The sequence below is a fragment of the Wolffia australiana genome, chromosome 11, assembly GCF_029677425.1.
Source record: "Wolffia australiana isolate 7733 chromosome 11, ASM2967742v1".
Classification (NCBI taxonomy): Eukaryota; Viridiplantae; Streptophyta; class Magnoliopsida; order Alismatales; family Araceae; genus Wolffia; species Wolffia australiana.
In genome coordinates this window covers 13,065,001-13,087,755 of record NC_135845.1, presented here as the reverse complement: position 1 = coordinate 13,087,755, position 22,755 = coordinate 13,065,001, and the positions used below count along the sequence as shown (strand labels likewise).

Genomic DNA, 22,755 nt, shown 5'->3' with positions numbered 1-22,755 from the left:
TAGAAGCCTGGATCATTTTAAAATTTATCTTGAACTTGCTTCCTAATTTTGTGGGCTGATTGAAAGATAGTGAGTTTTGAGATCTATCAAGAGTGTTCTTGGTGTCCTGAGTGTGTGGGAAGAAGCATTGGAGAAGAGGAGGATCTTACCGACACTCGTAAATTATCGTGATCCTAGAAAAACATAAGGATTTAAGGTAAGTGTCTTCGCCTTACGTTGTCTCTTTCCCGTCGCTATAGTTAACATAATTAGGGTTTATAGTCGTACTTGCACTCTCATTTTAATATCTTTTCTCATCTTTTCATCCTCGCCACCATACTACTCCACATCCAATCACTATCGGCATTCATACCATCATCCATCATCATGTTCGTCACGCACACTTACTCTTCTCTTTAAGTTAAATTAACTTGTAACTTACATATTTTTAATCGATATCACTAGCTCACGTACTCCAATCTTGTTTTCATCAATCCTCTCATTGATCATCACTAGTATAATAAAGTAATTCCTTAATCATCATTCCCTGTAGAAACAATCCGTACTCATGACTAACTACGTCTTTTTAAGTATTGTTAAATATATTTCATTGAATAATCTCAATCACCACCGACGAATTTTAACCCTTAAATTGAGATTATCAGGGTAACATGGATGAATAAAAAAGAAGCCATTTTTTCATAATAAATGTGCACGTGGGCCGAGGGAGAAAAATACAAAAACCATCTTTTTCACTTTTAATTTTTTTTCTTTTTCTTTGGAATAGTGGCGAGCGACGTGGACACACGACACGGCACCACGTGTACATGTGGCTTGACCACTGATTGAATAAAAACAAGAGGAGGGGACGTGGCGCGCACTGATACGCCACCATGCCAGCCTCGAGAAAGAATAAAAAGAAATTTTGTCTTTTTGTTTTTTTGTCTTCTTGTCTTTTTCCAAATGCAGGTACACATGGTGTGGAAGACGAGAAGTCCGAGCGCAGCAGATGAGAAATCCAAGCACAAGAGACTAGGAGGTGCCGAAATTTGGAATGACATGACTGTTTAATCAAAAATAGAAAATGAGGAAATGGATGACGAATAGAGAGAAAAAATCAAGGCCTGGGATTGCTCTAACTTTAAACAGCCATATCTTTTGATCTACAACTCCATTTGAGCTGAAATTTTCATCAATGCTTTGTTTCCCCCTCCTCTTTCCATCTATATCCTCTAATCTATAAATTGAGGCCTGGATCACTATCAAATTCATCTTGAACTTGCTTCCTACTTGTGTGGGATGATTGAAAGATAGTGAGTTTCGAGATCCAACAAGTGTGTTCTTGGTGTCCTAGGTGTGTGGGGAGAAGCATTGTAGAAGAGGAGGAGCTTTCTGGCACTTGCAAATCGCCATGATCCTGGCGGAACATAAGGATATAAGGTAAGCATCTTCGCCTTACGTTGCTCTTTTCTTGACATCATCATTAGCTTAATTAGGGTTTATCATTATCTTTTTTAATACTCTTTCACTCGCTTAGGTTATCCCCATCTCGTCTATCCTTTCCATCACAACGTTCTACATTCAACCATTATCGTATCGTTCACATTCTCTATATCATCCGCATATCGTTACGCAAAATTCTATGTCCACTTACTCTAAGTTAAATTAAAATATAACTATTAAGTCCTTTTACTCTATAGCTCACACATTCTACTCTCGTCTTCATCTCTTCCCGCGTTGATCATCACTCATGTCATTTGGCTGAGTATAAATAGTCTTCTTTGAAATTATCTAATGTGAGATGACTGAAACTTTTGAGATTGTTCATATTGATGTGTGAGGCCATGCCCAACTTCAAGTCTATTAGGATGCATATGGTTTATCTTGTTTGTTGATGATTATAGTCATTTTACATGGTTGTATGTCCTCAGGTCAAAGACTGATATTCCTCATATTGTTTTACAATGCTACAAAATCATTAAGACATAGATAAAAGGGGGTCTGGAAGAGAGTTTTTTAATTATGTTGTGGATTATCTATATATCATGTCCTAATACTCAGAAAAATGGTATTGACGAATGAAAAATCGGGTAAATTTTAGCCTCAACCAGGTCACTTGTTTTCCTGATTGCAGTTTATCTCATCAATTCGATTAAAGCACAGACAACAGGACTTCATAGTCCAAAACAATTGTTATCTCAAAATTTCCAAGTGCTAGACTAGGAATGTACTTGTACGAGACACACAAATGATCAAGCTTGACCCAAGGAACATGAAGTGTATATTTTTGGGTACCTTAATATTCAAAAAGTGTATAGATGTTATGAATTGTCAACACAAAATTTGTATGTTTCTATTGAGTGACACATTTAATGAATCAAATATGTTCTTTCTGGATGAGGAGAAAAAAAGAGTAGAGCAACATGTGAGGCTGAAGGGGAATACCAAATTTTTTATACTTCTTGGTGCAAGGATGGAAAATGACGGCCCAAACTCACAAGAAAGAACTTTCAGTGAGGTAGAAAAACTAGCTAGAGAGGATCAGAGTGAGCATGTGAATTTGGAAGGAACCAAAGAATCGATGGGGCAGGAATGAGAACAACCAATAGAAGTGGAAGAGTCAAGGACTACAAGAGGGGAGAGACCAACTGATGAAATTGATCCCTTTGATGAAAGTGACTTGGGATGGCCCATTTCTTTACCCAAGGGTATACTAGCAAATTAGATAACATATAAAAAGGACGGGATCTCAATACAAGTACTTTGTGAGTTCCGTAGCCGGTATATATGTGTTGGGTTCTGTGCTTTGGTTCGACCATGGAAAACATGATCCATGGATGCGAAAGCCTGTCGATCAATTCATAATCGATATTTAAAACAAAACATTGAAAGTACCTTTTGGGGAACTCGTTCCACCCCTGACTTTGCCACTCCGAGATTGTTCTGAAGCGGTTCACGCGTCTGACCTCAAGAAGTATCTACGCGATCACTCGGCCCTTGGATCTCCACGTCTTCTTCTTCAACCCTTCTCAAAAATCTAGAAGATCTCCTCACCATGAAGACACTATTCCTTGGATGAGTGGAGAAGAGAGTGGAGAAAGGGAGAGGGGCTCTCAAATCAGGCTTGCATGGGTGCTTAAAATGAGACCCCTTTCCCTCTTTATATTTCACTTAAGGTTTTTCTCAAAACCCTACTAAGTAAAATATATCCACCAATGCCCTTATGACCATGTGTGTGTCCCTCGAGGACAATGTATCATTATAGTTAATAACTTTAGTGGCCTAATAACATTTATTGTCTAACCTTATTAATTAACTATATCAACATAGAGATTAATTGAATAAGGATTGATTTAATGCAATCGATAGGTTAAGTTTCTAACCCATGGGGTGCCAAGCTACACCTCATGCTCTAGAAGATACTGATTAGGTCTCAAACTCTCTCATAGAACCTTTACCATCATCGATTACCGTATATGTATAATCCATCATCTTTGCGAGACTCTCGAACAACTTAAGGTATGTTTAATCGTTAGACCCTAATCCGTCATTCGATTAGTACTGATACATAATGAGGATCATTGGAGAACTCCTTCTCCAATATCCTCACTACCTTGGCCATGGATTTTTCTACATCATCTTTTCTTGAGTCAATCTCCTCTCATACCGAGGGCGGATGATCCCGTCTTGATCACTCAATCATCTCCGTAAGCTTCTTACTACATTCGATCTATAACTTATTTGAATCCCATGATTAGAGGCTCGTAATTCATAGTCAAAACGTAGTCGTCCACTCACGAGATGTCCTTGGTGTCTCTGGACAGTGGATCACTTATACAACCGTGACTTGAATCAACTTGATTGACGTTTAGGTGTAATACCATTCTGGGATTCATATGGATCAATTCAGTGATTTCTTTCTCCAAAGAGCACCCACTATATGTCCTTAGTGTCGCCACACTAATAGCCACAAGATCAGCTATACTTATCGTATAAGTAGGATCAACTAGTCCTATTCTATCAAGATAGTTCGATGTCTGTCTTGACTATCCATCGAATGGGAATACCTAGAATACATGTTTAAAGACTAGTGATCATTGTATTATGATCTCATTATAATTCACTAAGTCATTGCACGTATTCTTGGACTGCATTATAAACATCACACAGAATAATAATGAACACAATGAACTTAAATAAACATGGTAGTGTGATTGGCTTGACAACCATATAATATCCATCAATATGTTTCAAGGAATGTAGAAGAAACATTATAGAGTATAGAGTGGAATTTGTCAATGGATGAAGAAATGGATGCTCTCAAAATAAATAAAACTTGGGAACTTGTGAAACTACCACCTGGCAAAAAACTTGTGGAATGCCATTGGGTGCATATGACAAAGTACAAGTCATAAGGAACATTGGAAAACATACAAAGCTAGACTTCTAGCCAAGCGTTTTACCCTGACCCTAGGAATGTTTACTCGAAGACATTTGCGCCAATCACAAAATTTTATACTATACGGATATTGATTGCTTTGGTACCAAAGCTCAGATGGAATCTTTACCAATATGATGTTAGAAATTCTTTCCTCCATAATGAATTAGAACAAGATGCTTATATGCTTATATGTAAGTTAAAAAGGCATTGTATGGTCTCAAAAAAGACATTGGAAACTTGATGACATAATGAAGGGCCTAGGCTATGAATAGAGTGGCAGGGATCATACCACATTCTTTTGGTTTATCTATACTGGTAGACAGAAAATTTTATTTATTAATGTGGACGGTATGATTATTACTAGATATGATACTGATGGAATCCAGATTTGAGTCATATTTTATCTAAGGATTTTGATGTCAAGAGATTTGGGGTGACTGCAGTATTTTCTGGGGACCGATGTGACATACTCACTTGAAGGTATAGCCTTATCAAAACACAAGTATCACTGAAAGTGATGAAAATGATCTCCTCCAAACTGATCAGGAATCCATTGGACAGTTATATCAAAATATAGAATGGAGAAGATAGTGCACATCTCAAAAAGGAGTCATTCTAGAGGCTAGTTGGGAAGCTCATCTATTTGAATCATAACTGTCTGAACATTGCCTATGATATCAATGTGCCAAGCCATTGTATGAATAACTCTTTTGAGTTTCATTTGCATCCCGCACATTGTGTTCTAGCGTACCTGAAAGGCATATTGGTCAAGGTATACTATTATCTAGAAGTTTTGGTGTCTTGGTGGAGATGTATTATGATGTTGACTTTGTTGGATCAGTTGTTGATAGTCAATCAATTACACTCTATTTTGGATTTATTGGGAAAAGTTTGGGAACCCAGCAAAGTAAGAGACATGAGATTTTGTACCTTTCTAGTGCAGAACCTGAGTATATGCCTATGGTGCGAGAAGTGTTTGATGGATCCAAGAGATGCTTGAAGAAATTGGACTTTATTCTCGAAAGGGTATCAGGTTTTAATATGTAAGTTAAATGTTGCTATAACACAAGATCTAGTTCAATATGATAGAAATAAAAACACTTCACTTAATAGGTATTATGTTAAGGAGAAAATAAAAGCCAGGATTACTTATCCAGTATTTGCGTAATACGCAATAAAGAGTGCAGACATTTTCACTAAAGGTCTATCTGGGCCGTAGTTCATGCAATTGGTTAACAAGTTGGGAATGATCAACATCCATACCCAACTTGTGGGGGAGGGGGTGGGTGTTTTTTGGAAATGTATCCATTGCTTTACTTTATTATTTTCTTAGAGTTCTAAGTGGGTCAGTGTTATGAATGGCCCATATTCATGTTTAAGCAACTTATTTAAATGAAAATAAGTCACTTATACTAGTGGGATGCACTACCTTGTTTTTTATTGGCGGTGTTTAAACCAGATCGACCTGAATGAATGCGACTCTTTTGGTTAATTAAACCCTAGCTTCCACTAGTGTCCCACTGTCTACTCAAAGAGAGGAGAATATCAAGGGTGAGATGATGAACACCTAGCAAAGACAAATGAGAATGAGGGCAAAGAGAGAAATAAGAAGAAGAGTAAGGAAAAAAATGAAGAAGACAAGGAATGATGATAAGAGAAAGAAGAAAAAGTTCAAGAAGAATAATAGAAAGAAGAAATGGATGAAGAGGAAGGAGAGAACAAGAAGAGAGGAAGGAGGAGGAAGAGAAGAGGAAGTGGATAAATAAGAAGAAAAGGAAGGAAAAAAAGAGGAAGGAGAGAAATAAGAAGCACAAGAAGGAAACAAAAAGGAACAAGAGAAACAAGAAGAATAAGGAGAGAAAAAATAAGAAGAGGAAGAAGAAGGGGAAGAAGCGTAAGGAGAAAAAGAAGAAGATGAGGAAGGGAAAGGCAAAGCTGAAGAAAGAGAGAAAGGAGAAGAAGAGGAAGGAAATGGAGAAACAAAGGAAAGAGTGAAATAAAAGGAAGGTGGGAAAGATGATGAATGAGAAGAAAAGAAAAATCAGAAGAGGAAGAAGAAAAAAGATAAGCAGCAGAAGGAGAGAGAGAAGAACAAGGAGAAAAGAAGAGGAAGGAGAAGAAAATAAAGAACCATAAGAACAATGAGAAAGAACAAAAAGAAGAAAAATAGGGAGGAGAGGATAAAGAAAAGAGGTTGGAGAAGAAAAAATATAAGAAAAAGAACAACGAGAAAGAAGAGAAAGAAAAAAGTAGGAACAAAAGGGAGAAGAAGAGGACGGAGAGAATAACGAGGAAGAGGAAAGGGAAAAATAAGAAGACAATAAACCCAAACAATGATAAAAAGAGATAAAAAAGATGAAGAAGAAGAGGAAGAAGTGATGAATAATATGTGGTTGTCAAGTGAAATCTCACCACTATGTTTTTATTTAAGTTCATAGAATAAAATATCAGTTCATTGTTATTTGAGTGTGATGTCTATAGTGCAGGCCATGAATACATGCAATGATCTACTGAAATATGATGAGACTATAATATACTGATCTCTGGTCTTTAACCATTTATTTTTAATATTCATATTTGATGGATTATCGAGATGGACATCAAATTATCTTTGATAGAATACCACTATCTGATCCTGATATGATAAATATGGTTGATCTTGTGGCCGTAAGGACATACGGTGGGTACTCTTTGGAGAAAGAGTTCACTAAACTGGTATGTATCAATCCCTAAATGGTATTATACCCAAACGTCAATCAAGCTAATTCATGTCATGGTTGTAAAAGTGCTTTGTTGACCTGAGGCATCAAGGACATCTCATAGACGGAACCATATTTTGACTATGACTTATGAGCCTCTAATAATGGGATTCAAACAAGTCATTGCTCAGATGTAGTAAGAAGCTCACAGAATCATGTGCCCTTGGTATATGAGGAGATTAACTCAAGGAAGATGATGCAGTTAAATCCCTGGCAAGGGTACTGCGGATATTAAAGAAGACATTCTCCAATGATTCCTGTTACACGTCAATACTAACCAAATGACAGATTAGGGTTTGATGATTAACCATACCTTAAGTAATGATGTACGTAAAATCGTGGTCGTTGAAAACACAAACTTACGTATCAAAAGATACTCAATTCTCTTCCTAAATTTCAGTTCTAAATGTGTGTAGTGGTGAATTTAGGTCAAATCCACGGAGAGGGAGGTTAAGAGATTTAAATCAATATGTTTTTTATTTATGATTATTTTGTTATGAGGGGTGGAGCGATGAAGGAAATGGCTATGTAAGGGAAGGAAACCCCACTAAGGCATTCTATCGAGCACCTTGTGGGCAATGAGAGAGGTAATGATGAATTTGGGAGGAAATTATACTAACGATGATATTTTTACCCTTATGTTGATCCTAATGACAGAAGAAACTAATCCATCTTTAATTTTTTTTAGTTTTTGTTGACGATATTGTGAAAACCCTAATCTAGTGATGCTCTCCTCTTAGATTCAACCAACCTAGGGCTTGTACATTTCACCCAAGCCATGGCGTGTTGCAAACATCAAGATCAATCAAACAAAGAGAGAAGAAAACTCACTAATCAAAGAGTTCAGCACAAAGTGATCCAAGGAAGCCCCTCTTTCCTTCTAGCCAAGCAGTCTTGGGGGGTGATTTCCAAAGATAACCAAAACGCAGGTCTCGGGCTTTCTGTTTTTAACATGAAGGGCATGTTTGGAAGACATATGATATGACAAATATGCCCTCCAAGTTTCAGCCAATTTCAATATTAGGATCGCGATATATCGGGCTTTAAAAATCGGCTTTTAGTCACTTTTGCAGCTCTGTTAACGGGCCCATTTCATCGTATGTCGTTGGATCTGGGCCCATTGCCTCCCATTCTGTGCTTTTGATCGGAGGACTTAGGTGCTGCCACGTGTCCTCGATCTTTGACCTGTAACCTGCATTAAATGAAGAAAGCTATATTAGGGAGAATGGCGCTAATCATTGGATGGTTGTCCAATGATTAGCGCCCACTATTTAAACCGATCAGATCGTGACACGTGTCGCGATCAGGTCAGCTCTCTTAAAGCAAAGAGCTCGATAACCTCGGTAGATATTTAATTGTATTTATGCCCCCGCGACTTTTGAAGTTTGGAAAATTGCATTTAAACCCCTAGAAGTAATAAAAACCCTTGCAAAAATAGTAAAAATACCCAGAAAATCCCCTAAAAATCGTTTAAATCGTTTATAAAATCCATAAAAACATATTTTGCTTAGAAAATTCATTTCCTATTGATTTCAATTATCATAAAATGTGTCAAAATAACATAAAATTAGGAAATATCATAAAATCATGATAAAGACAAAATTAATCAATTTAAACCATGATAACATACAATTTTAATGATTTTAATTCAAGTTTAAGCGTGAAATACACTATTTTTATGCATGATTTTGCTTGTTATCAAGTAATATGGGAGTCTCACACGGATGAAGCATTATAAATGTACAGTAATCATTGGTGAACAATGTTCCATAAGAGAGTTAAAATACTACTCTATATCTTCTAGAGCATGAAGTGTAGCTTGGCAACCCATAGTTTTGAAATTTAACCTATCGATTGGGTTAAAGCTATTATCTCTTAATTAATCTATATGTTGATATAATTAATTAATAAGGCTGCTCAATAATTAATTAATGTTATTGAACCTTAGAGTTGTTAAATGATATATGGGCCTAGAGGGTTGCACACATAAGACTAAAAGGAAGTTGGAAGATATACTTTATTTTTAGGGTTTCTTGTGAAAAATCCTTAATAAATAAATAAAGGAGGGCACCCATTTTAGGTGCCCAGGCAAGCCAAATATTGGTGTTCTCCCCCAATTCTTCTTCTTTCCCAACCTTCTCCGTTCATTCCACAAATCATTTTAATGGTGAGAAGAATCACAAGATCTTTAAGGAGTGGTGAACAAGGAGAAAAAGTTCCCCAAAAGGCACTCAATGCATTTCATATCTTAGATATTATTTATTAACGATCTAATATTTTTTGCTGTGGAAAATAAGTTTTAGTACACCAAGACTATAGTCCCACAACCCAACAAGAAGAATCAGGAGAAGAAGAGGAACGGGAGAAACAAGAAGAACAAGATTAAGGAGGAGAAGAAGAGGAAGAACAAGGAGAAGAAGAGGAAAGGGAGAAACAAGAAGAACAAGACTAAGGAGAAGGAGAAGAAGACGAACGAGAAGAAAGAGAAAGAAGAACAATTAGGAGAAGATAAAGAAGAGACACAAATAGGTGGAATAAGATGAGAAAGAAGAAGAAGAGGAAAACAAAGGAGTCAAAGAGGAAGAAGAGAAAGAAGAAGATGATGAAGAGAACACAAATATGAGGAAGAAGAGAAAGAGGAAGAAGCAAAGAAATAAGAAGAGGAAGGAGAAGAAGATGAAGGAAAAAAAGAGGAAGAAGATAAATAAGAAAATGAGAAGAAGAAGAAGAGGAAGAAGGAGAAGAAGAGGAACAAGAGGAAGAAGAAGAAGAAGATGGCAGAGGGAGGAGTTGGAGTGATGCAGGGCCACTAGGGGACGACGTGACGACAGGTTGACTATGGGTAACGAGCTAAGGGAATGATGACCGTCACATACAAGCGGCAAATTATCACTACCGAAATCGATGGTTTAATTCGGGAGAAACTTCGATGATGGCGCAGCCCCTCTCCTCGTCTGAGGGCGGGAGGGCTGCCTTCCACAACCGTAGCGTAAAAAAACAAAGCTCTACAGTCAATATGTTGGTGGCTGAGTATTGAGAGACACACACCTAAAGAAAACTAAACGCGACAGCAGTGGAAACAGCCGAGAAGGCACTACAAGAAATAATCGGATGCACCAAAGGGGGAAGGAACCGGCATGCGTGTGCGCGAACTGGGCGATGTCATGGCGGGGCGTCGGCGCGGGTGATCAGAAGCAGTGCTGACTGTCGGGATCACCGGTGTTCTGGCGAGGGGCGGAGCAGGCGACGATCAGGAGCCACGAGAGGACGCCAGCCTACCTTTGACGTGGGCGGCCGACGACTAGAGACGGGGCGAGAATGAGGTCAGAGCAGGCAACGGCCAGGGGCCACCGGAGGTAGCCGGTCAACCATTGACGTGGGCAGCCGGCGACCCGGAATGGGACGAGGGCGGGGCCGGGGCAGGCGTCGGTCTGAAGCTGTCGGGGGAAGTCAGACCGCTGCTGGGTTGGGTGACCGGTGACCTGGAACGGACGAGGACGGGCCAGAGCGGGCGACAGCATGGAGTCACCGGAGGAAGCCGGGCAGCTGCTGGGGTGGACGCTCGGCGACCTGAAGCGGGGCGAGGGTGGGCTGGAGCAGGCGACGGTCTGGAGCCGCTGGAGGAAGCCCGACAGCCGCTGGGGTGGGCAGCTGGGGACCTGGAAGGGGGCGAGGGGGGGGCCGAAGCAGGCGATAGCTGTGAAGTGACAATGAAGGAGGCGACGAGAACCCACGGGCATCCTCTCCCAGAAAACGAAGATAGTTAATTCATTTTCAAGAAATGGAAATGACTTCGTTCTTCAAACAAACCAGGCCTTGTTATAGTCCAGGGAAAATAACTACGAAAGTGTAAACAAATTAGAAAATTAAACGGCGGTCGAGTTTTGGGTCCAGAGCCCATGTTGGAGACGTGTCGTGATGCCAGATGGCACCACGGGCTTGGGCGGCTCGTTTGGTGGCGTTTGCTCGCGTGCGTCAACATGGAGAAGGAGAAAAAGAGGAAGAAAAGGAATAAGAACGAGGAGAAGAAGACATGAAGAAGAAGAAAAATAAGAAGAGCAAGAATCAGGAGAAATTGGGAAGGAGAGAGGGAAAAAGAAGAAGAAGGAGAAGAAGAAAAATAAGAAGAATAAGAAGGAGAAACAGGAAAGGAGACAAAGATGAAGAAGAAGAGTAATAAGTACCAAAAGAGAAATAAGAAGAGAAATAAGGAGAGGAGGAAAGATGAGAATAACAGTAAGGAGAAGGAGATGAAAAGGAAGTAGATATCGAGATGAAGAAGCAAATGGAGAAGAAAAGCAACACAAATGAGAATAATAGAGAAGAAGAGAATGGAGAAGATGAGAGGACCACGAATGAGAATAATGGAGAAGAAGAAGAATGAGAAGAAGAGGAAGGAGATGAAGAGGAGGACGAAGGAGAGAAATGAGAATAAGAGGAAGAAGATGAACGGGAAGATAAAGAAGAATTAGTGGAAGGAGAGAAAGAGGAAGAAGAAGAGGAATAGGAAGGAGAAGAAGCGTAAGAGAATAAGATAAAGGAGGAGGAGGAGAAGAAGCGTGAGAAGAAGAGAAAAAAGGAGATAAAGAGTAAGAGAAGAAGATGGAGGAGAAGGAAAATATGAAGAAGGAGAAGAAGAGGGAGGAGAAAAAGAAGAAGAGGAAGGAGATAAACAAGAAGAAGAGGAAGAAGAGAAATAAGATTTAAGTGGGGGATATAAAGAAAAAGAAGAGGAAGGAGAAGGTGAAGACGAAGGAGGAAGGAGGAGAAGAGGAGGAAGAGGAAGAAGAGAAGGAAAAAGAGGAGAAGAAGAAGATGGTGGAGGAGGAGGATAAGAAGGAAAAGAAAATATTGAGAAGAAGAAAATGAATGAGTCTGAAAAGAAGGACTAGAGGTGGAGAGGATGGAGGAGGAAGGAGAAGAGGAAGATGAGGGCCTCTATCATAGGGTTTCTCACGCCACAATCAGGGTTCTCAAGTTAACAGAGTTCTGACGCATACTTCTTACTTTGTTGGAAGTTGTTTCCACTAGAGTTATCTACTCATATTCTCATGTTGCTTCTCTTGTTTCATGCGCCACAATCCAATAACATCCTACATAACATGTAAATCATTATTACATATTATGTAAGTTACATGGTGTTAGGATATCATGTTCGATGTAATAAAAAACTGATATCTAACACATGTATCTGGTATCGCCATCCATACCCCATGACGGATGGATGCTGATATAAAAATGAATTGATGTCTGTACTAGAGGGACCGATATATGATATCATCTTATCACATCACAATATTGATTAAGATGGATATCAGAAATGTCATCTCTGGTATTCTCATCAGCATCCATCTGATAGGGTTTACGGGATGAGCGACCAATACTTAGCAGACCACGGGCTGGAAACTCAACCTATCAATTGGGTTTAATCGACCATGATTAATTATTCTATATGATTACATATATTAATTTGGAAGTCCAATAAAGAGTATCGGGCCACTTGAGTTGTTAAACCAGGATAATATATGGTAACATGCAAATGATCTTTTGGATGTCAGAAGATGTGCTTAAAGTTTAGGGTTTTGCGAAAAAAAGGGATAAACCATAAGTAGATGAAGGCCCTGAATAAAACTCACACATGCCATAATTGTTTAGGTTCCCCTTCCTCTTCTCCCTTCTTTCCTAGGCTCTGTTCCTCTCTCGATGCCATTGGAATTGTGTAACAATGATGGCTCAGTGATAACTGTGATTGTCAAGATGACGGAGGAGATTCAATTTGATGGGGATCGTGTGGATACATCTGGAGGTTAGACACATGAGCAAGTCGATATCGCTCACTCAAATAATTCACAAAATGTAGATTCTATTTTCGCCAATGTGATTCGATCATCATGTTTAAAATATTGTTATGATTCTATTCACAATGTTCCAATGCATGAATCATTTAAGTTTCATCTAAATAAAGGCCCTACAACCAACAATGCTTTCACTTATTCAATCAGATTTATGTCTCCATTTATTTATGAGTCTAAATAGAGAAAGTAATTTTAGTGATGTTCCATACTACTGCTCAAACATTGAGAAAAATTGGTGCCGTTGAGTCAAGAGAAAAATGGTCAATGATAAGAAATACTGTCACATAAATCTAGTATTGTTGTAAGTAGTATCTTATTTTAAGATTAGGCTTAATGCTAAGCATATGTAAATAATTTAACATTTAAATCATATATTTTCCCTCTCTAATGGTATGGTGATCCTATGTTATCTCTTCCCTAATTACCAAAGTATGGTAATTAAAATCGAACATCTATGCCATCCTTATCTAATCCATGATCAGTACCAAGATCATTATCAGCTCAATGACATCATTATCAGGGGCTTGTTCCAAGGATATCAACTTCAGTTATAGTTACTAGACATCTGGCACGGTGTCGTTATCTGGTACTTACATCAGTATCAGTATTTATAAGTGACTGTTTTTTTCTAGGATGACGGATATCGTTACCGACAGGTACTGTCAGTATTGGTAAGGAAGAGAGATTCTCTTTCTCTCTCTTTTCTATCTATCCATTCATCTTTCTCCATCTCTTTCTCTCTCTCTTTCCTCTGTCTCCTCCTCTTTCACTCTATCCTTTTCTTTAACTCTATTCATCTCTTTCCCTCTCTATCCTTATTTTTCTCTCCATCCCTTTCTCTCTCTCCATCTTTCTCCTCCTCTTTCTATCTATTCAGCTTTTTCCCTCTCTCTCCCTCTTTTTTTTTCTCTCTCTCTCTCTCTCTCTACCTCTCTCTCCCCCTCTCTATCTCTCTCACTCTCTCCCCCTCTCCCTCTCTCTCCCACTCTCCATCTCACTCTCTCTTTCTCTCTCTCCCTCTCCTCTCCCTCTCTATCTCACTCTCTCTATCCATTATCTTTCTCCCTCTCTATCCCTTTCTCTCTCTCCCTCTTTCTCATTCTCTCTCTATATACCTTTCCCTCTCTTCCTTTCTCTATTCATCCCTTTCTCTCTCTCTCTCCCTCTTTCTCATCATCTCTCTCTATCCCTTTCCCTCTCTCCATCTCTCTATCCCTTTCCCTCTCTCCATCTCTCTATCTTTTCCTTTCTCTCCCTCTCTCTCTCTACCTCTTTATCTCTCTCTCTCTCTCTCCTCATCGAGTAAGCCAGATAAGATATATCCGATATGGGCCGATAATGGGCCGTTGTAGAATGACCTCACGGGCCGCTCCCCCTCCCGATAGCTGGGCCCCACCCCCCCTTCACTGACTGGACCTGCCTCGCCCGCCGCCAAAAGCCACTCGTCTTAAGATAAGGAGTCGACCGACCGACTCGCCCGACTCGCCCGACTCGCCCGATCCGACTCGCCCTCCCTCCCCCTCCTATATAAGCCTCGTCCCCTCTCGTGACCGCTCAATTGGTCGTCGTCTTCCTCTCTCCTCCCGCTGCTTCTCTCTCTAGCCGAGCTCGATCTTCCCCGGCCATGGCGTGCTCCGGCGCTATTGGAGGCGTGTCTGGGCTGCTCCGGCTGAAGAGGACCCCCGCCGAGGGCGCCATGGCGGCCAGATTGAGCGGAACGGTGCGCGACGGAGGGAATCTCGTCTGCGGGAGGCAGCTCAGAGCCGGGATCTTGCTCGAGCACTCTCAATCCCTAGTTTCCCCCTGGAAGGCCCCCGAGAGACGTCGGATCTTGCTTCCGGTGGCTTCTGCCTCGGCCTCTCCGGCGGAAGGGAGCGACTCCGCGGGGTGAGGTCCGTCTCAATCGGGCAATGCTCTGTTCTCCGCGGTAGGGTTTTCTGATTTTTTCTTTTTTTGTTGAATTGGGGGTGATCAGGGAGGGGCAGGCTGCGGAAGTCGGTTTTTTGCAGAAGTACCCGGCGCTGGTCACCGGATTCTTCTTCTTCATGTGGTATGGTTGATGCCCTCTATTCGCGCGCTGATTTTCCCCTCTTTTTGATTGAATATATATTTTTTCTCTTTTTTGAATCGCATGCAGGTACTTCTTGAACGTGATCTTCAACATTCTTAACAAGAAGATCTACAATTACTTCCCCTACCCATAGTGAGTGATCCTGGTTTATATCTTAATTCTTATTCACATTCTGCAACGATCGTGACTGGTTTTCTCTGTCTGGCCAGCTTTGTCTCGGCTATTCATCTGGCGGTGGGTGTGGTGTACTGTTTGATCAGCTGGAGCGTGGGTCTCCCTAAGCGCGCTGTGAGTATATACCCTTTTACATCTTCGGATAGACTATAAGTATAATTACTAATTTATTCCTCATTCCCACGTCAAATTAGCTAAGAAAGAGTGGATAATTTACTCTTTATTCATTCGTCCATCAGTCTCCATTGAGCCAATTGCAAGATTGGTAATTGCTTCAACATTTCCCTTTCAAACTAGGAGAGAATGAGTGGGTAATTTCTTCCCCATTTCCACTTCAAATGTAAAAGAAGAGGGTTATGATTTAACATTTCTCCATTATTGCATTAATCTTCATGTATCCACCAGACAATTAGGCTGGAAAGAGTAAAGTTTTAAATCTTCCTCCATTCTTTCATAAGCCCAGTTCAAATTAAATAGGATTCATCGCCCTCGGATGGTGATGGTGAAGTCATCATTGATCTATGCCTCTTGAATTTCAAGTTGTTCGTACCGATTCGACCCGTGAAAAAGAGGGAGAGCTGATAAGAATGGACATGAGCCTTTCGTGCAGCCGGTCGACGCGAATATCTTGAAGCTCCTTATCCCCGTATCTATTTGCCATGCCCTGGGACATATCACCAGCAATGTCTCCTTCGCCGCCGTCGCCGTCTCTTTCACCCACACTATCAAAGGTACTTCTTCCCCTCAATTTCATTTCATTGGGAAAATTATTTCCTTTTAAGGTTCAGATGGATGACCCATTGATCTTTTCCAGCTCTGGAGCCCTTCTTCAACGCGGCAGCTTCACAGTTCATCCTTGGCCAGCAGCTGCCCATCTCTCTCTGGCTCTCCCTCTTACCCGTCGTCATCGGTATCGTCTCCTCTCTCCTCTTTCTTGCCTTGGACAGTTAATGACTAGGATTTTGCTGATTAACTCTAGGTGTGTCCATGGCGTCTCTCACTGAGCTGTCATTCAACTGGCTGGGCTTCATCAGTGCCATGATTTCCAACATATCCTTCACCTACAGGAGCATCTATTCCAAGAAAGCCATGGTTTGATATTCATCTCTCTCTCTCATCGCATTTTAAATGCCATTTTAAAAAAAAATGTATTTCTTTCCTTCCAGACTGACATGGACAGCACCAACGTCTACGCTTACATCTCTATTCTTGCTCTGATTGTTTGCATCCCCCCGGCTATCATCGTGAGTAAACTTCACATTCGGGAACCAACCCCTCTTTCCTCCACTATTTTTTATTTTTAATTTCATCTTCGTTGGATTTCGAATCTTATAAGAAAAAGTGGTCTGAAATCTCAGGTTGAAGGTCCCCAATTGCTTCAGCACGGGTTTAAGGATGCCATTGCCAAAGTGGGTCTCAACAAATTTATCTCCGATTTGTTCTGGGTCGGTATGTTTTACCACCTTTACAACCAGGTATGTTTATTCCACCCAATCATCTTAAATTAATTCATGCAAAACTATTTCTTCTTATTAATGTTCATTTACTTGGCCAATATCAGATCGCGACGAACACTCTTGAAAGAGTGGCCCCGCTTACCCACGCCGTTGGCAACGTCTTGAAACGAGTCTTCGTGATCGGATTCTCCATCATCGTCTTCGGTGAGTGCAGATATCACTGACTCTGGAATAAATATTTTTTTATAAAATTATTTTAATTTTAATGTATTTCTTTTGTTTTAAACAGGCAATCGGATCTCCACGCAAACCGGCATTGGTACCGCTATTGCCATTTCTGGTGTGGCCATGTACTCTCTGATAAAAGCCAGGATTGAAGAGGAGAAGAGGGTTAGTGATCTATTTTTCGAAATTTAAGAAAATTAAATTCAGGCCTTTTGAAGAATTTTTGGTTTTTTTTTTTGGTTTTGGATGTTGTTTGATGCAGAAAGGGAAGACGGCTTAAGGAGTGGAGTCGGTGATGGAGGTTTCTGCGTTTTGTACTTGCTGTGGTTTGTCGTGTTATGTCTATTTTTTTTACAGTCTGAACCATGCTCATGGAGGTGAGTTATAAAAGGATTCTGCCATGTCAGAGTGGATGTATGTCCGATGTAAAAATAAGCAGAGAAGTATATGGACTTGCCCTTTTGCATTCCTTCTATCTCTCTCTCTCTCCTCGTTTCTCGTCTCTCACATCTCTCTCTCTTCTCTCTCTCTCTCTCTCGTTGCTCATCTCTGTCATCTCTCTATCTCTTTGCTCAACTCCTCTTCTCTTTCTTTCTCGTTGCTCATCTCTCATATCTCTATCTCTCTCGTTGCTCATCTCTCATATCTCTATCTCTCTCGTTGCTCATCTCTCTCATCTCTCGTTGCTCATCTCTCTCATCTCTTTGCTCTACTCTCCCTTCTTTCTCTTTCTCGTCGCTCAACTATCTTTTCTCTCTTTCTCGTTGCTCAAATCTCTCTTCTTTCTCTTCATCGTTGCTCATCTCTCTCTTCTCTCTCTAGTTGCTCATCGCTCCCTTCTCTCTCTCTCTCTGCTCATCTCCCTCTTCTCTCTCTCTGCTCATCTCTCTCTCGCTGCTCATCACTCTCATCTCTCTCTCTCTCTGCTCATCTCCCTCTTCTCTCTCTCTGCTCATCTCTCTCTCGCTGCTCATCACTCTCATCTCTCTCTCTCTCTGCTCATCTCCCTCTTCTCTCTCTCTGCTCATCTCTCTCTTGCTGCTCATCACTCTCATCTCTCTCATCTCTCTCTCTCTGCTCATCTCTCTGTCTCTCTTTTTCGCTGCTCATCACTCTCATCTCTCTCATCTCTCTCTCTCTGCTCATCTCTCTGTCTCTCTTTTTCGCTGCTCATCTGTCTGTCTCTCTTATCTCCTTCCCTCTCTCTCTCGTTGCTCATCTTTCTTCTCTCTCTCTCTCTCTCTCGTTGCTCATCTTTCTTCTCTCTCTCTCTCTCGTTGCTCATATTTCGTCTCTCTCTCTCTCTCTCTCGTTGCTCATCTCTCTTCTCTCTCTCTCTCGTTGCTCATCTTTCTTTTCTCTCTCTCTTTGCTCATCTTTCTTCTCTCTCTCTCTCGCTTCTCCTCTCTCTTTTCTCTCTCTCTTTGCTCATCTTTCTTCTCTCTCTCTCTCTCTCTCTCTCTCTCCCTCTCTCTCGTTGCTCATCTTTCTTTTCTCTCTCTCTCGTTACTCATCTTTCTTCTCTCTCTCTCGTTGCTCATATTTCGTCTCTCTCTCTCTCTCGTTGCTCATATTTCGCCTCTCTCTCGTTGCTCATCTTTCTTCTCTCTCTCTCTCTTTCTCTTGTTGCTCATCTTTCTTCTCTCTCTCTCTCTCGTTGCTCATATTTCGTCTCTCTCTCTTTCTCTCGTTGCTCATCTTTCTTCTCTCTCTCTCTTTCTCTCGTTGCTCATCTTTCTTTTACTCTCTCTCGTTGCTCATCTTTCTTTTCTCTCTCTCGTTGCTCAGCTTTCTTCTCTCTCTCTTTTTCTCTCGTTGCTCATCTTTCTTTTCTCTCTCTCGTTGCTCATCTTTCTTCTCTCTCTCTCTTTCTCTCGTTGCTCATCTTTCTTCTCTCTCTCTCGTTGCTCATCTTTCTTCTCTCTCTCTCTCTCTCTTTCTCTCGTTGCTCATCTTTCTTCTCTCTCTCTCTCGTTGCTCATATTTCGTCTCTCTCTCTCTCTCTCGTTGCTCATCTTTCTTCTCTCTCTCTCTCTCGTTGCTCATATTTCGTCTCTCTCTCTCTCTCGTTGCTCATCTTTCTTCTCTCTCTCTCTCTCGTTGCTCATATTTCGTCTCTCTCTCTCTCTCTCGTTGCTCATCTTTCTTCTCTCTCTCTCTCTCGTTGCTCATCTTTCTTCTCTCTCTCTCTCTCGTTGCTCATATTTCGTCTCTCTCTCTCTCGTTGCTCATCTTTCTCCTCTCTCTCTCTAGTTGCTCATCTTTCTTCTCTCTCTCTCGCGGCTCATCTTTCTCCTCTCTCTCTCCAGTTGCTCATCTTTCTTCTCTCTCTCTCGTTGCTCATCTCTCTCTCCTCCCCCCCTCTTTCTCTCATACTAACATGACGCCAGGGGGAACGTGCACATAAGCAGGGCCAACTTCATGTGAGCACTAGCGGTGCACTACCCAAGTTGCTCGTGACAGTGTAGCGACCGCCCATCCAGGAGCTCTCTATCGTTCTCTCTCTATCTCTATCTACTTATCTATCTACCAACCTACCGATTAACTGCGTACAAAATTTTCACGAGTCTGGGAGGGCCTACTATTAATTTGAATCCCCTTGGATTTCATTCCATTTCCAGCTGGATGTACAAACAATATATACACTTTAGTTTTTATTAGCCACTCCAGGACTCGCACTGTCCTCACTTGGTGAGTCATGTACTAGTTTCAACTTATATTAAATGTAAATTTTAATTATCTATTATCTGAGTCAGGTACTTGATATCCGGATATCATGTTGGATATCAAAATAACCGATATCCAACACTGATATCCGCTATCGTCATCCATTTCGAGAGGCGGAGACTGATGCCAATATCAGTTAAGACGGATATCAAAAATGTCCTTTTCTGATATCTGGTTCAGCATACGTCCCGATATTGTCATCTGATATTGGGTAAACGACGGTCGAACACATTTCTAGGCCTTTATCAACTCTTTTTTGCAAACTTCCAAGCTTTGTAAAGTGTCCCTTTCAAACATAGCCCGTCCCCAAGGTTTAAATCCCTGAATCATTTTGAACTTATCTCAGACAAAGTGTCCGGGTCGCCCTTATCTTGATAGCTACCAAAGTCCTAAACCAACAAAACATCACTTCAAGTCCCTTTGGCTCAGACTTTGGGGTCACATGATTATTGGTTTCACCAAAGTTTGGATGGGATTGCAAGCATTTTTACAACTACAAAAAAATCAGCAGATATCAGATATAAAATAAACAATATGAAGATTCTTAGTGGGTGAGGCAGGGTTCTCCATCTTGTTTGAATTAGCCCACAAGGCTTATTACTAGAGACATTATCATAACAGGCAAGTTTAGTTTGAAGTAGACATGGTAGTTCTGTTCTTTTTTTGCGAATTTGTGCAAATTGTTTTTTCTGTTCGGTTTTCTGAACAGAACAACAAATTCAAACAGAACATCGCACACACCCGTGTGCGGTTCTTTTGTTCACTTTGTGCAAATTGTGTTCTAGTTTTGTGCGAATTTGTGCAAATGTGCTAATTTTGTTTGTTTTTTTTTTAAAGAACAGAACAAAGAACAAGGCCCTGTGGGGATCTTTTGCGCGATTTTTTTGTTTGTTTAAAACGAATAGAACAGAACGACCATGTCTAGTTCGAAGTGGTGCTTTAACCTACTTCTCGAGATTCATCATATATTCCTGATGTAAAATCTTATGCTGATTGAGCCAAATATTAATTGGTCAACTTGGTCCATATAGTTTTATATTGTGTTTATAGATGTTGGCCAATATATTTTTATTAAAATATTTTGCGTTTGTTTTTTATAAGACCTGACAGAGGTTTCAAATAACTTTATGAGCCTTTTGTTTTTTTGTTTGATGTTGTGAAATGTACTAAAAAATATTTGTCTTTGTTTTTCTCTTATAATGGACATTCCTCTTTATAATGTCCAATTTTAGTTTAGTCATGTTTGTAGCCTATATAAATGCATGCAATACATGTTGTAAGGACACTCTGAGTACATTTATTCTTTCTGAGAGATTTATTATCCTTGAGTTACCCTTGGTAGAGAGTTATCTTCTGCTTGTAGATTTAAGCACTTCCTTCATGGACGTTAAGGGTCGAAGTATCTGGTTTTATGGTTTCAGACTAAATTTTATTCTGTTTAAATCCTTGCCTTATGGATTCAATGCTTAACTTTGCAATTCATATGACATTGAGGATGCTCCATCTTGGGTTATTAAACCCTATAGTTGAATTTAATTATGTACTGTTACTTTCTAATTTTTAACAGAAATGTGGCTTTAATGGTAGAACTCCAATACTACAATATGTTAAGTGTTACACTAGGTCCTATTGAATCTACGATTTGTAGTTTGTTCACTAGATTGAATTATTCTCCCAGGAGAATTACTGATGAAATCTTTCCCATTGGGCCTCGTAGTTGTAAAAGTGGCTTGATTATAATTTCTCGATAAACTCACGAGAATATATATACTAATTGTTTATAATTATGAAAAAATATATCATATAATCATAAACTAATATGTTTTATATTTTGAAGTTTTGGATCCTTCGACCCCTGAATTATTTGTTGCGTTCTCTTTGTCTGGCCATTTTTCTTTGAGTTGAAAAAATAAATATGTCTGAAATGTCCAAATGATGTCCAAAAAAATAAAGCTTTAGAGCTGACAACGAAAGATGGTATGATATATTGAGACAATATCATCACCATTTCCTCCTTTTCTTATTGTGTAAGAATAACAAGAATATTGATACACGGAATGATTATTTTATACTTTGAGCTTTTATAATGTGAGAGGTATACAAAAAATTCAGGACGATCCTTGTGAAATATGAGTAAGATGGTTGGCATGTGGAGAAATTGCCTCTGTACTCAAGATTCTTAGAACATGATAACTTTTCAAATGCATCTGAGTTGTCTACATTTTAAAAAATATATCATGCCTGATTCTATAATGTGAAATAAATAACATTTTATACGTTTTTTGGATCTCATGTATGTTATAATTTATATTTAAATAAACTGTTGACATTTTATTTTGTGTTTTTAAATTGACTCACATCAATATCTAGATTTTTAAAATCAATCATCTCTACATTTATTATTTGAAGATAATTTTCTTTTATATGGATTTTTAAATACCTCGTTCTTTTTTGTGATTTAAAAATTTTCATATTTATCTACGCATTCTAGACATGAAATCTCTATTTGTACTTCATAATGTACAATATATTTATCGTTGTTGTGAAATCATTTAAAATAATTTTTACCCAGTTTGGTTTCTACATTTAGAACAATGTAAAAAGAAACATTGTTGTGTACGATATTGCTTTGATGCACCGGTATGCATTTTTGTGATTTTATCATTGCAGATGACAATATCCCCAAAATTCAATTTATACATTGACATGCAACACTTATTTAAATGAAACATAATGTGGGCATCATCTAATTGCTCCACCTGCGTCAAGATTTACACATCCATATTTAAAAGAGGTTATGCTTGACTGTTTATTATGTCCCAATGAATTTCAAAGCCAACCAGAACAGCACATGGGATAGCTTTTATAATGGAATTAAATGCAATGATAGTCAAAGTACAAAAAACAATGTCAGTTAAAGAGAGTAGCTATATGCTTCATTTAATATCTTTAAATTATCATTACACTAAGTCCTGATAAAGTGTTATCCCGATGTAAGCCCACAACGAATAATGACCTTAGACATTAAAAGCCATTCAATCTTCTAAATTTTCATGGTCACCCAATG

The 22,755-nt window shown here is 39.6% G+C and overlaps 1 protein-coding gene across 2 annotated transcripts; it reads left to right on the top strand.

Annotated features, from left to right (window-relative positions):
* The first annotated feature begins 14,582 nt into the window (after nt 1-14,582).
* APE2 (Glucose-6-phosphate/phosphate translocator-like protein) lies at nt 14,583-17,430 on the top strand. Of its 2 annotated transcripts, none has more exons than XM_078582688.1 (12): nt 14,583-14,921; nt 15,010-15,084; nt 15,172-15,237; nt 15,315-15,393; nt 15,890-16,010; nt 16,094-16,189; nt 16,259-16,371; nt 16,446-16,523; nt 16,638-16,754; nt 16,841-16,940; nt 17,026-17,126; nt 17,224-17,430. In XM_078582688.1, the coding sequence occupies exons 1-12, from the start codon at nt 14,659-14,661 to the stop codon at nt 17,239-17,241; spliced, it is 1,227 nt and encodes a 408-aa protein (XP_078438814.1). In that variant the 5' UTR covers nt 14,583-14,658; the 3' UTR covers nt 17,242-17,430. The 2 variants fall into 2 exon arrangements, with proteins under 2 accessions (XP_078438814.1, XP_078438815.1); XM_078582689.1 differs by having other exon boundaries at nt 14,870-14,926.
* The last annotated feature ends 5,325 nt before the right edge of the window (nt 17,431-22,755 follow it).